Genomic DNA, 15,073 nt, shown 5'->3' with positions numbered 1-15,073 from the left:
TATTGTTTACACAACATTTCTGGGCTTTTCCTTGCCAGTTTGTCAGGTGGATTGGGTAGCCCAGAAACGCTGTGTAAACAATAAAGAAGAAGTTGACATCCATTACATTCTCATATTAGAATACTGACTTCTAAATGCCTCTCAAGAACTGAAAAGAATTGAAAATACCCCACCCCCAAATATTGCTTTCAACCATTTTTCATCATGTATAGAACCTTCTTTGTAAAATATTCTTCTGTGAATAAGATGATTGAAGTCTTATATTTTACTATCCTGGGTGCATTTACCATTCTTTCCTTGAAGTACTGTTATTGATTTTGACCCATGAAGATCTTAGTTAGAAATGATCTTCAGTAAGCCATGCTTGTTGTAAAAGGTGACATGGAATCAGGGGTGTCCTCCCATAATGGAAACTGGCAGTTTGCAGACGCTTTGAAACAACAGCATTTATGGTTCAATGAACAGGAAAATTTTGGAAGATGGCTGAAAAGACATTCATTTGAAATTAAAGTTCCTACTCAATCAAACTGAAACCAGTTTTTCTTCAGGAATTGCTCCCACCTATAGTAGGTAAGCGGACAAGTAATAAGTTCAGAAACTCCAATACTTTAGCCAACCATGTACAAGATTGAGGTGTTCAACATCATCTTTTATCCCATCTGCAGTTAAAATGTAGAATGCAACTCTGATGCATCATTTAAATTTTATAGCTATGCAAAGGAAAAATGTGCACCTGAATATTATTCATAGGTTAAAATCATATCTTACATGGCTATGCAGATCCCTGTAAAAATCAGAATGTTTCATTTAATCACAACAAAATTCTATTTACTCTCAATCAAAGTTCTCAGTAGTGAACATGTTTCAGGCTCACCCTAATCTACTAACTAACAGGGGACTGTTCCATTATACCTGTAGGTCTTACCCTAATTAACCTTCTAGTTCAGTGTCTGTCAACTGACTGTTAAGTGCATATCTGTCAATCGGGAGATAACTGGATCAGGTTGCAAGGCTCGCTGACTTGGTTGACACGTCACAATATCCCAATCTGGGTCAAAATTGGTCTTCAGCAACCCAAGATCTGACTACACAGTCAATGCTCATGCCGTTGATCACTGGATTGTCTGGTCTAGACTTGATTATTTACAAGCTGCCACCATATACATGGAATAACTGGGACAATGACATTGGTTTGGGTTTGCTGTATATGACAAATACAATTCAGTCCGTTTTCTATCTAGTTAATGCTATCTGACAGGCAGAGTAACAGCAAGTACCATCCTTTCACATCTGTTAGATCACATCAGTTAGAGGGTCACAACACCAACCTTTCTTTCAGAAGGCAGAGACTCTAATATTTCTCTAACATCACAATCTTACATTTGCATGCTGTGCTTTACACTAATATTGATGACACAAGCTCTCATGAGGTTAATTATAGTACAGATTTATTATGAATAATATATGGTCATATTTACACAACAATCTACAATTTACTCAATTGAATATTTACAATATTCACACATATTCAAACAATCTTATCTTAAAAAAGCATCAAAATGTGTCACAGACGTCATTTTATTTTATTTAAAGAGTTCAATCATCCTCCAAAAGAGGCTTAGTAACAAATAAATTGAGTATAAAAAAATATGAAAGAAGATTCAAAACGTAGGACATGAGATTATTGAGATTTTCTGAGCTAAAAACACATCAGTAACAGGATGTAACATATCTTCTTTACAAAAACTATTCAGCAGTACCTGTATTATTAATCATTTAGAAAAAAACAACTGTAAACAAAAATAATTCTCATCCTAATCTGAAAACAACAAACATCACTTGTAACTGTATTGATAGCAATTAATTCATACATCTAGAAAAGATCATAAACCACATGAGAAATTGAATAGCCTTGTTATTTGATACTGTGATAGAAGTTATAAACATTTAATCACATACCATGATTCATATTAACAACAGCTGGCACAAACAGATGACTTCTCGTGGTGAAATTGACAGCATTTATCACAGACATTTGACATCAATATGAAATATACATGATGACATCTACATTGTGTATTCAGTAACTGGGATCACTGATATCTGTTTTCTTTTCTCCCAGGATATCTTCTTCCCACCTGGACAGCTGCTCAATAAATCCCCGATTTGGTCGGATTGTAGAACAGCACTTCTTTATATGGCAGTAGGCTTCCTGTGATAGAAGGTAGTTTGAATATCAATCAAAACTGTTATGCTTTACAGCTGCGTCTTTAAGTGATAGATTGTGAAAACGTATAGAAGAACCGAACCAAACTGAGGATATAGATCAAATTTCATGCAATACTTTAACCAACCTGTAGTGTCCACTTGAAGTGATGCATGAGATAGGCAATGATGATGGTGGCACTTCTACTGATACCAAGCAGAGAGAACACAAGTACTGCTTTTTGATCTTGTCTCTGCGTATCTGAGGACATGAAATAAATGGCTTTTATTGCATATCGAATGATGAAGCATTGTTTTTTTCAGAAAATAGTTCATCTGATATCCCACGTGACAGAAATAAGATTGATACAAGAAGTACAGTCCATCCACCTCAGTGACTATGGTTTTCAGACATCAGTATGAAAATATACATAATCTATTTGCCATTTCAGTCCAGTATTGTGTTCATCAAAACTTCTGGACATTCCACGTTTAGATTCTTGAATCACTGTTAAATATAGCACCTTAATCAGTTCAAACACAATCAGTTCTCAGTCCTTAACATTCTTCCTTTGCTCGTCGTTTAATCCTGCACTCAGCAATTTCTAACTCTATGGCGGCGGCCTGTAATTAATCAAGTCTGGACCAAACAATCCTGTGATGCATAGCATGAGTATCATTCTGTGATGGAATACAATGACATGTATCAATCAAGCTAGCGAATCTGACCGGTCTATCCTAATTGTCGCCTCTTGCGTCAGTGATGGGTTGCTGAAGACCAATTCTAACCCAGTTGACCTGTGAAGAACCGGTATAGAACAGGTCTTCTGAAACCCAAGCTTGCCACAAAAGGCAACTAATTTCTTATCTATCGTAAGAGGCGACAAATAGGATCAAGAGGTCAGGCTCGCTGACTTGGTTGACACAGCATTGATTCCCAATTGTTCAGATTCATGCTCATGCTGTTGATCACTGTATGAGTCTGGCATAAAACTAAACTCCCACACTGTAACCCAGAACTTCACAGGTTCCTTTATTGTAAACGTAAGAGATAAAGCCGAAAGTATCTACCATGAAGAGGCAGTTAAGGGGAATAAAATCCAAAGTATCTGCAGACCACTTGTTAAGTGGCAGTTCAAGAACACAAGCCAAAATATCCACAGTCAACTTGTCAGCTGGCAATTCCAGCGTATAAGCCATGACTATCTATATTTCGTTTGTGAATGGCAATTCATGTTTGATCATACTGGTGCCAACCAAAAGCATAAGAGAAAACTGACTCTACAATAACAAATGAGAATTAATGGTGTAGTTGAATCAGGGACCATATACTGGTATATGGTCTCTGGTTGAATAGTTAATTAAGGATGAGAAACAAATTATTCACTGACGGATTTGTTGTATACATGAAATACAAATAGAAGTGTATCATACTTCTACATTGACTGATCATCCAGTTATCCATCTGTCACCAAGTTGTTTATACAATGAGCTCATCTATGCTAAATTATGTAAAAGGTTTATTGACTGATCAGCCAGTTATCCATCTGTCACCATGTTGTTTATACAATGAGCTCATGTATGGTAAATAATATAAAAGGTTCAAACTTGACCACATCTGGATATCCATTTTCTGAGATATGTAAAGTGCATAAGAATTGACTGCAGTTACTTTTAATGATGTTCTGATAATGGATTAAAATGAATTTATCTTTGTCCATTCAGGCTTTTGAAGATTCAATGAAGATGCGAAAAGAGCAATATATTTATCGGCAGTCCGTTAATAATTAAACGTTTATACATTCACTGCTAATGTTCATCAGTTGAGTACCTACAGTTAGTTAGGTAAAAAATATTCAAATCATGGTGAAAAGGTTCCTTGAAACATTTCTCAAACCAACAAAAACAATACTCTGTCTGGTATTTCTACATTTCAGATATGAGAATCTATCATCTTGCACTTCAAATCTTGTATCTTAACTTTCTGTTGAGTTTTGACAGATGTTGATGTAAGTGGAAAGTGGGATATTTTATAAGATTTGAGTAGCTGCAATCAATCACATATGTGTCTGATGTCTCAGTTATAATAGTGATCGACCTGGTACTGAAATTCAGTGATTGACCCAGCCTCACAACCCTGTCCATTTAGGTGTCTCTTATAACCAGGACCACACATATAGCCCAAACTGACCAAAAACACACACAACATGATGTTCACAGAAAAGATGATTTTGCTTCAGCAACTACAAGATGGAGGCTGCTGCCAAACAACACAATGATAAACTGCAAAACTGACAGTTTGGGTTCTGGATGCCTGTATTGACTTACCAAGAAACTTCATGAGTACTGATCAGAAAAGATATGTCCTATAACCATTTTACACTCCCAACTGATTGCCAACACTATCTGTTCTGATCTTACCAATGAAGGCACAGGCTGTAGCGAACTGGCTGTAGAGATCAGCATCATTCCTGTCCTCTGTCTGTATGTGCAGCAAGTTGGGGCCAGGGTCTGGGAAACTGAACACACAATCAGGGATTTACAAGATGCAAATGCATGCATCCCATATGTATAAAAATTGACAATGGCTGCAATGAAATTTATTAGCGGGTCCATCTGAATGCAGAAGAGGTCAAATACTTCTTGTAAAAAGTTTGATCAAGTAACATTGAGATTCTTGAGAGGTATTTATTTATCACCGAGTTTGCTACTAAAGTAGAATAAAAAAATAGAAAAATTACCCAACTCTTTTTAGGCTGTTACTCAGTACCCCTCAAATTTACACTACTGCAAATAGGATATGTTGAGATATTATTCACTTTGGCCTAACTGGACATTCAGTGGGATGCATGAAAGGTTATCCAGAAATCGTTTGAACTCTGATTTCACGGGCTTTTTTCATCGCCTTTTGTTTCAACTTTATAAGTTGAATTGGCATTTTTGATTCAGTAAGTGCATACCAAAAGGTATCAGAATCTGCAAAGTTGTGTTTTACGTTGCATGTGACCTTTAACACAGCTATCATTTATAATGAAGTCTAATTTCAATATGGGCATTTAAAAAGTGCCCTTTGTAATACAATATCATCACACACTAATTTGCATAAAGTCATGGTCTGTTCCAAATAAGTCGCTTTGGATTTTCACATTGCTCATTTCTGTGCTAATCTCTTCTCAGTAAAGTCCTGTTTTCACATTTCCTATCTACCTGTCTCCAGAACTGTAGTTAGACTGAATTTACTTTAACAGATATTTCACACTTTCACATATCAACTACATAAATTATAGGGATAATAATGTGATACATCTATTTCCTACTCTCTTACCCAGAGTTCCATGAGCCAGCATAGTATTTCTGCCACAGGCCAGAAAGATGTGACGATTCCTCACAGTTCTTTCTTTCTCAGTCTTTCACAGTTCAGTCAATATAATGTACAAATTTGATAACTGTTTTATTTTTGATGAGTCTACACATCTAATTAAACATTTTGTTAAAACGGTTCAGTTTCACTGAGAAATTATCCTAAAACTTGTAACACTATTTCGATTTGCAGAGCGATCCTTTGTTTACATGGGTTGTACAGGTCCACGTGCTGTCATTGAAGCCTAATGGATAGCAAACGATGTAGCCGGTTTGAAATATAAATATGTGTTGTCAAATCTTCCTGTCGCAGTTGTAGAAACATATTCACGTAACAGTGTAAAATATAATGAAAACCTTGGCGAATCGCTTGCCTCATGCCAGTCGCTGCATATTAATGAATGTGCGCATTTGTTTACAAACATGAGAAAAGTCCGGTCACATGATATGCAAATTAACCTGTGGCAGTGATGTTATGCTAAGTCATCGCTGCGCTGGAGTGTGAACTATTTCCCACTATACTATCGCTATAGTACTATAGTTTACAATTTAATTACTGTAACATTGTGACAATAATGACACACAATACAGTAACAGCAAACTGAATTACAACAGTGTTACAAGTTACAAATACACTACTCAAGGAAAATCTGTGCAGTGTTAGTACATTAGTCTGTCTCCCTGACAACAGAAAATATGTTTAAAAGAACTGAAAGAATTATTGGGCAAGTCTAGTTGTCTCAGTTCTACAGAAATTAAAAATTGCTCTCTGCTCCATTTGTATTTTGTTTATTTTCTATTTTCATATATAGATGTATATTTTAGATGTATATGTTTTCAGATAAGACAGCTTTATTTTGGAACAAAATGTCAGTCTAATTTCACATCTGCACTTACAAATGCAATTATAACTAAGTAAGACACTCGCAACTTATCATAGACGTACATTGTATCTTTTGCACCCAAGTTCCATTTGTATGTACATGGCATGAAATATTTTGTCAAAAGTAAATCCCTGCAACATAATGCTTCCAACTGGAACAAAATTATACAATTTCATCAAGTTTTTCTAACAATCCATCCATTCATCCATCCTTACAAAGTCTCGGACTCTACACAGCAGTTGATGTGTCCCTTGATTTTGAGATCCTTCTGTATATATGCTGCATTGCCCTGCCTCCAGTTTCCCAGGTACAAGGTGCCCTGGATGATCTCTGTGGGATAGGGTTTCAGCTCATCCATCTCCTGTCACAGAGAAATGTACATTGAAGTCAACAGCAGATGTTTAACAATATCAGGATCCAACAGTTTCCCCCCACATTTCCACTTTACTATAAAGGATGAAACTTTTGAGGCTGCAAATGCTTGAAATTGACGGCCTTCTTTTCATATTTAATCTGAAAAATATTCATACCTGACATGCAATATGTTCCCTTTTGTACTTTAGGCCTATTTCCTGTTTTTCAGAATTACTAGACTAATATGTCAGATAATATATGAATCAAAGTGCATAAAAAAATAGTGTCATGGTTGATTTATGGTCATTTTTTTAATAAAATATAAATTCAGGCATAAAATACAAACTAAAACATTGTTCAGATTTGAATAGATCATCATTGTTCATCTACTACTATGGCCTCATTGAATGTAATAATATCGCCATCTCTATCTGTCATACATTTAACACTGTGAAGAATCGCTCTTGTCCATGAGTCTGAAATGTATCTACATAATATAACTCTTTGTATAGTGGGGCCTTCAGCTGATTTCCTGTTAAGGATAATTTAAGGATTTTTTTGTTTGTTGTTTACTGCTACACTCAGCGGTATTCCAGCTATATGGCACCGGTCTGTAAATAAACAAGTCTGGACCAAATAATCCAGTTCAATGATCTACAGTGAGTGAGTGATTTGAGTTTAATGCCGCACTCAACATTATTCCAGCTATATGTCACCGGTCTGTAAATAATCGAGTCTGGACCAGACAATCCAGTGACCAACATCATGAGCGTCGATCTGTGCATTTGGGAACCAATGAAATGTGTCAACCAAGTCAGCATGCCTGACCACCCGATCCTGTTAGTCAACCCCTTATGACAAGCATAGTCAGGAAGCATGGGTTGCTGAAGGCCTATTCCACCCCGGGACTGTCATGGGTCACAATGGTCTAAATAAATGGGATACGATGATATGAGTCAACCAAGTCAGCAATCTCATCAGACCAGTTGGCTTGATGTGTGTGCGTGCGTGCGTGCATGCACTCTTGTGTGTGCATGTGTGTGATGATTTATTCAGTGTGCACACAAATTTTTGTTCTGGGGGTCATCAATTTTTTACATATGTACTAGGGATGTCAGCAATTTTACACATAAAAATATGTAAAAAGCATGCTTAAAAATTATGGTGTGGGTGGGGGGGGCATTGATTTTGTACATGACATTCAGGCAGTCACTGTAGATATATTTTAAAGGGTGGGTTGTCATTCACATTTTACATGCTTCTCCATAAAAATCATCATCACACACCCTAGCCACAAATTTTGAATGGTCCCTTATAATAAATCAATCATACCGTCATGAATAGAGTCCTACTGTTCTTCCATGACTGAAATCACCAGCAATATATGCATTTAAATTCTATACTGATATTCTATACTGATATAAAGCAATAAAGCAATCACGTGATTGTCGATCCAGACTCAATTATTTACAGATCATCTGTGGAAGAGAGTTGTGTCCCCTTATTCTCTCCATCTCACCCTTGGCATAAAAAGTATCTTCTGAGTCCTGAGAAATGGATACAATGCAGAAAATTCCTCATAGCCACCTGGAAATAAACATGTTTATGGGTCATAAAAGTTGTCAGTCAACACAGTAAAGTGACCACTTATCAGAATCAAAACTGTTTTCCACCTTTAAGCCATTTCAACCCTACTTTATGGTATCATTATATGAAAAGTCCAATGAGAAAATATTTCACAAAATCTTCATACTGTTTCAGAAAATGTGTTTGCTGTTATGTTCACAGCCACTGTTTGTGAATTTGTCTAATTAAAAAAAAATAAAGGGATGACAAATTATCACTTATTTACATACCACTGCAAAATAGCTGGAATTTTGTGGCCTCACACAAGAAACCATCACTGAAAAATATTGTTGCCTGTCCATCTGAACCTAACCCCATTCAAGGTTCAGTCTTAAACCATGCTTAACATTAATCCTAAATAAACTAAACTATCAAAAGAAACAAAAAATCTTTGGCTAATGTATTTGGTCAAAGTAAGCTCATTTCTCACCTTTCAAAATTTTGACTGGATTTCTGCTGCCATATTCCCATAGCAACCGTGCACAATCCACCGCAGGGCCTGTAAACAAAGCATCATAGGAAATTCAGAACCTCAACCCATTGCTAAATTCTATCAAGTGTTGTCTGCATTTCCAATTACACTTAATTCATTCTGCTGGGCAATCCATTCAGGGGACATGCCTTCGCATCTTCTTCATATTTCATTCACTGAAAATAGGCCTTCAATAACTTCTATTAAGACAAATAAGGAATGGTACAGATCTGAACATTGCTGTGGCCAGTAACGATCAAATGTACAGTTATTTAAGATGCAGGAAGGCTGCAGACGTTATGAGCTACTGAGTATGTGATCACAAGTTTAAACCATTTCTGGGTTGGTTTTCTTTGGGTATTCAATATAGTTTTCACCAGTGAGAATCAGTTTACTTTCTGCTTACAGTTTTCTGCTTAAAATGCTGTTTCTTGTGACAAGCAAGACAAGTGGAGTGAGTGAGTGAGTGAGTGAGTGAGTGAGTGAGTGAGTGAGTGAGTGAGTGAGTGAGTGAGTGAGTGAGTGAGTGAGTGAGTGAGTGAGTGAGTGAGTTTTCCCATCCATTTCTCCATCATTATCACACTGGGGGACAGCAGAAATGGGTTTCACATATTGTATCCATCTGGAGGAAACAAACCACGGTCTTCAGCATGAGAGAGAATGCTTTAACCACTGTACCATCCAACTGCCTCTACACTGTCTGAGTACAGACTCATTCAACATTCTGACATTCTAAACTTAATTTTGTAGTTCCTTTTGATAAAGTCAGGTCTTGGTAATAATCATCAAGGGCACTTTTATGGGTATAGGATGTAAATTGAAATAACCTTCATCCTTGAATGATGCGGTGTTACTGTCATATACGACAATGTTCTGTTTACACTCCAGTTCAGCATCATAAGGTATAACATAATCCTCATCTTCATTCTGAAAAAAAAAGTTCACATATGTATTTTGCAGTTGTAACAACCAGCGTATACATGTATATTGCATTTAAGACAGTAGACATCAGTAGTTCAATTTCAAGGTTTTGAAAAAGGTGGAAGTGCACAGTCCTTGTAATATGAACTGACTTAAGACCATGCCAATGCCTCACAAATGACATCAGGTTTCAATCATAAGAGTTCTCGAATCACAATTAATGCCAAGTTTGCAAATTGAAACCATACATTTACAAGGAATTGAATAAGTTATTGATTCTTATTAATTAAAACCTTCAGTCATGGATGGTATGACACAAAGATTACCACAGATTTGTTCTGAAAACTAGAACTAGAGCAACACAAAGGTTTCCTCTTAATTTCCTTATTAAAATGCATACATAATACATTAGCACGTTTAATAGAATATGTATGTTTAATAGATTCTTTCATTATGCAATCACTGATAAGCAGATTGAATTTTTATATGGTAATCAATTTTTTAATCAACAAATTCCCACCACAATATGTAACAGTCACTATTTAATCAAACCAGGAGCACTAAAACCTTCCGAAAACTAATTTACAACAGTGCAGGTTTTACAGATACTACTTTAGGCACAAACAATGCATGGCATTAACTAAATCACAACTGCATGATAATCAGAATCTACAGACAGAAGAAATGGTCAAATAGGATTAATCAACCTTCCTTAAAAGTGTCAAAATGAGAGAGATACCCTAAGCATGTCACATGTAAACTGTGGGATGTGCTTTGGTGTAAAGTTTTACAGACATACAAATTCTTACATGGGATCTTTATTGTCAACATTTATCATTGTTCTAATACTTGGTGTTATCATTTTTATTCTATTATACGTTACTATATTAAAGAGTGTATTTATGCAACAGCTGTAAGCATACATACATATATTTATGCTCATATTGTACAGCTATAGTCATGTGTTGTAATATTTGGAGCACTTTACTTATATCGGAACCATTGTGTTAGCTGCTTCCAGTTGTTGTATATAGGAGTCTAACCCTAACTCTGCTAACCCTAACCCAAACCTTGAGTTTCCTTCCAATCATGGTCAGAAAATTTGTTAAGTGGTACAGCATAATGAAATCTACCCCATTTTTATCTTATTTATAGTTTTACATGAACAGAGTAAATACACATATTACCTTTGGCGCTTTTTTAGCTGTAACCACATGACTTTCGTTATATTCATGACGTTTTCTTGAATCTGGAAACAAAATTCAATCATATTTTAGTAACAATGGTTGAACAATGTGAATTGTAAAAACAAAGGTAACATACATTCAAAACTTTTCGGTCCAACTAGTTCAAACTGAAAATGATGTTAAAAACAAAGATAACTGGACTAATATGACATCAAGAGAGCAGAGATCCCTAATGAAACCATTGTGATAGTATTATACTAGTTAACTTCCACCATGTCAGTAAAAAGTGTATATAAGCTCCTACCTCAGTAATTGTCCAATAACCATTTTTACCTTATTAATATTACCCCTGAAGGCCTGTGGTAGAATAGGCCTTCAGCAACATATGCTTGCTGTAAAGGGCGACTATGCTTGTCGTAAGAGGTGACTAACAGGATTGGGTGGTCAGGCTCATAGACTTACTTGACACATGTAAATTGTAATCGGTTCCCAGTTCGCAGATTGATGCTCATGCTGTTGATCACCAGATGTCTGGTCCAAACTGGATTATTTACTGACCGCCACCATATAGCTGGAATATTGCTGAATGTGGCATAAAACCAAACTCACCCACTCACTCACTTTTATTAATATTAGAGAATTCCTTTTTATAAGTGATTTTCCAGTAGTGACACGTGATTTTCAACTTTCATGGACTGCTTTGATGTTTAAAGGGGCACTTATGTGGAGCAATTTCTGTGGACTGTTGTAAACTTTTGTTATTCTCTCTCTCTCTCTCTCGTGAGTACCCAGATGATATCCCAGAATTCGTGACTGAGTGGTTCATGACCTCTGCTGCATATTCCGTATGCGCAATTGATACCATAATTATAGACAGATCAACTTAGGTGAAGTCATTTTTACTTCATTACAAATGTATTATGAAAACAAATGACACACTTTGAAGGCTACTCACTTGCCAACGGTAGAAATGGTAAAAAACTATTAGGATGGAAAAATAACGAAGCCTGAATGTACGTCTTTATACTTTGTCTCATAACCCTAATTAGTTTATTGTCATATTTGTATGATTTTGAAAATTAATAAAAGAACACACGGTATGCTTATACTTACAGTAAATTTCTAACATGACAGCAACATTTATACATTGTATAGACTGTCAATAGGGATCCTATTTCACACACATACGCAATCTAGTGTGTCTTTTCTGTCATATAGATTCTGCTGAAAGCTACAACAAATAAATTAAAACAAAATGCAAATAATGAATGTAAAACTGACCAATTTAATAGCAACAATGTCAGGCCACTATCTTGTTCAGGAATGTATCCATCAATATCTACATAAAAGAAATTGTATTCCATTCATCTGCAGCTGGTAAATATTCCTGCTCTGTGTCGTGGGTCTTACAACAGTCTAATTTGTGAAAACGTAGCACATCATTTCACGACTTTCACATTGGTGAAAACCTGATAAACCTCTCATTGGTCACCCAAGATAGCACACCTGGCAACTAACTGTATGATGTCCGCCATTCTAAGTAATTTAGTTAACCAATAATGAGCAATCAATCAATCAACACAAGGGTGGTTAATTCTTTGAAGGGAGGATGTTGTTTTTACACTCACACTTTACGACAGGGTGTAGTCAGTATAGATTAGTACATCTACACACAATGCCGTTTGACAAATCCACTAGAAGATAAAAGTAATTAATCAATCAGTGTGTTATCGGTTGATCTTTTGATCGATGTTTGTTTTTGTAACTCAGCTGATAAATCCTCTTGCATCACATACATGCACATATTACATAACATACTATACATTTGCCATTACAGACCTTAATTTATAATGTTGAGTATTTACTCCAGACAGGAGAAATGCCAAATGGGAACCCTTGTTGAGTAACCTAAGTGGTGTTACTACTAATTATACCTGTTATAAATTCATTAACTGACCACCCAGCGAATGATGACAAATAACACGTGTAGGTTTACATCATCAAACGCGAGTTACAGCAAGGAAGATGTAATCTCTGTGTCGCTTGCAACCTGAAAACACTTATGGACCGAAACTGTTTTGAGGATACCAACGGAACTTCGTTGTTACATAAGGAATACATACAGGCATTTGCTGTGTACTTGGGTAAATAGGTGTAATAAGTTTTTTTTTACGTAAGAAAATTTTCAGATTTCTCTACCAAAGGCAAAGTCATCGTTTTTAGTTTACGAATTCAAATAAATCAACTGTGTGTTTATATTATCATAAATGATAAACCAGGGTAGCTACCATAGCTACCAAAATTTACGCATAATATCTGCTATCACAGCTGAACCAACACTCAAAAGTATCTAAATATAAAGCTTTGTAATCTTTCGGACTGAAACAAATGGCTTGCTACGTGTATGTAATCATCACATTTTTATGTAACATGATTAAATATTGAGGTTAAAAACACAGAAATAGGATCAAACTGGATCAGTCACTATACCATCCAAGCATCTGAAAAAACCTACACTGTTGGGATATTTTGTTACGATCCGACAAGGAATACTATGGATTTTTTTAAATAATGGCATATGATGGGCATAATATATAATACTGGGCTCCTGTGCTAATATGGACTGAGGAGCCCAGTCCCTTTGTCCGTCACAGTCGAGGGAGCGGGCGCTGACCAATTTGCAGGTTGGTTTCATAATTAGACCGTTGGCGAGAAACATTATTCGCTCAGCATCAGTGCCCCTTTAATTCTGAGTTTAACTTTTCCACTACAATGTAACTTTATAACTCAGTTTTTCTAAACACCCAGGCTCTTGCATGCCATTTCATTAGATGCATCAAATATAGCCAAAGGTATCCAGTGCAATGTAAGTGTGCAGATCATGCACAAGATCATTTAAATATAGAATACGTTTTAATTTCAAACATCATCCTCCTGAAAAATAAGTTGATTGTGAATATATAGGGCCGTCTCCTATTCTCATGGGTTTCCTATTCTCGCTGGAAACACATTTTCTGCCGAGATCGCAAAAGCATGATACTTAGCGGTTGTTTACATCATTGACCAGTAACTAGGAAGTGGACAAAGTCTGTGAATTATCACAATTTGGCAATGTAACAAATATTCGTGACTTTTAACCAACTTGGAAAAATTGTAACTTTTTCCCCCCCTTTCCGATAAGATTTCCCGTCCTCACACCTAATAACGTTACTTTCCCGTTATGCCGCGAGAATGGGAGACGCCTCATGATGACCATGTTTTTCATCAAGCTCAGGATAATACACCTAATGGATCAAGCAGTTAATAGATGCACATGTTAGAGGGAGAATCTCTTCATTTCAAAACAACATGCATACATACGAAAAGAACTGTTTGTATTATTTTTCAGCCAATATCCGTAAGTACCGCGAGAATAGGAGACGCCAGTGTAAATGTTTAGGGCCACTGAGCAACATAGCAGGTGTGGTTATCACAGTGACAACAGTGATAATACTATTTCCCAATTATTCAAACAAGTGAATATTCTTTATAATATTCTGACAGCACTTCAGATATATAGCAGGTATCTGGGTGGTTACGCATCAAATCAGATCACATCATTCAATAACACATTGTAAACACATGTTAACAACTGGTTAGATAATACACATCACTTTGTATTTACCTATCAGTAACAGATAATTAGGATCACTCAAACATGAGAACACAGTTGATTGTTGTAGCATATTGTACAAATCAGACGGTTCCATGAATTCAAGCCCTTCCATAGTGAAATCTGTACACAGTAGAATATGGAGAATCCCCTCGGCTAGCAGATGACACTTCTTGATTTCTTCACACAGTTTGTAAACAAATGCTCATCCGCCAAAAGAAATATATCTTGTTTTCTTGTTAAAACCTTCTGATAAAGTAATCACTTCCACTTTGAAAAGAACCAGTGTCCAGGCTCTTTATAACAATGTTGGATTACATACAAACGTCGACATGAAATCATAAATGCTGTAATATTTGTGGAAGATGCGTTGCCATGTGCGGATGAATACTAAAATGGCTTCTGGCATGCG

The 15,073-nt window shown here is 36.1% G+C and overlaps 1 protein-coding gene across 1 annotated transcript; it reads right to left on the bottom strand.

Moving 5' to 3' along the window:
- Positions 1-1,426: 1,426 nt before the first annotated feature.
- Positions 1,427-15,070, bottom strand: LOC137274164 (serine/threonine/tyrosine-interacting-like protein 1). The gene is made up of 9 exons (XM_067807240.1): positions 14,674-15,070; positions 11,010-11,071; positions 9,729-9,828; positions 8,860-8,928; positions 8,323-8,390; positions 6,665-6,810; positions 4,627-4,724; positions 2,355-2,467; positions 1,427-2,212 (listed from the first exon to the last, which is right to left on the bottom strand). The coding sequence occupies exons 1-9, from the start codon at positions 14,774-14,776 to the stop codon at positions 2,081-2,083; spliced, it is 891 nt and encodes a 296-aa protein (XP_067663341.1). The 5' UTR covers positions 14,777-15,070; the 3' UTR covers positions 1,427-2,080.
- Positions 15,071-15,073: the final 3 nt, after the last annotated feature.

The sequence above is a fragment of the Haliotis asinina genome, chromosome 1, assembly GCF_037392515.1.
Source record: "Haliotis asinina isolate JCU_RB_2024 chromosome 1, JCU_Hal_asi_v2, whole genome shotgun sequence".
Taxonomy (NCBI): domain Eukaryota; kingdom Metazoa; phylum Mollusca; class Gastropoda; order Lepetellida; family Haliotidae; genus Haliotis; species Haliotis asinina.
This window is presented reverse-complemented; position numbering and strand designations above follow the sequence as displayed.

Coding starts and splice junctions, on each gene's coding strand:
- LOC137274164 (XM_067807240.1), bottom strand. CDS start 14,776: ATGGAAGGGCTTGAATTCATGGAACCGTCTGATTTGTACAATATGCTA. Junction 9,829..11,009: donor CAGCTAAAAAAGCGCCAAAG/GTAATATGTGTA, acceptor TTTTTTTTTCAG/AATGAAGATGAGGATTATGT. Junction 4,725..6,664: donor TGTGTAGAGTCCGAGACTTT/GTAAGGATGGAT, acceptor TTGTGTGTTCAG/TTTCCCAGACCCTGGCCCCA.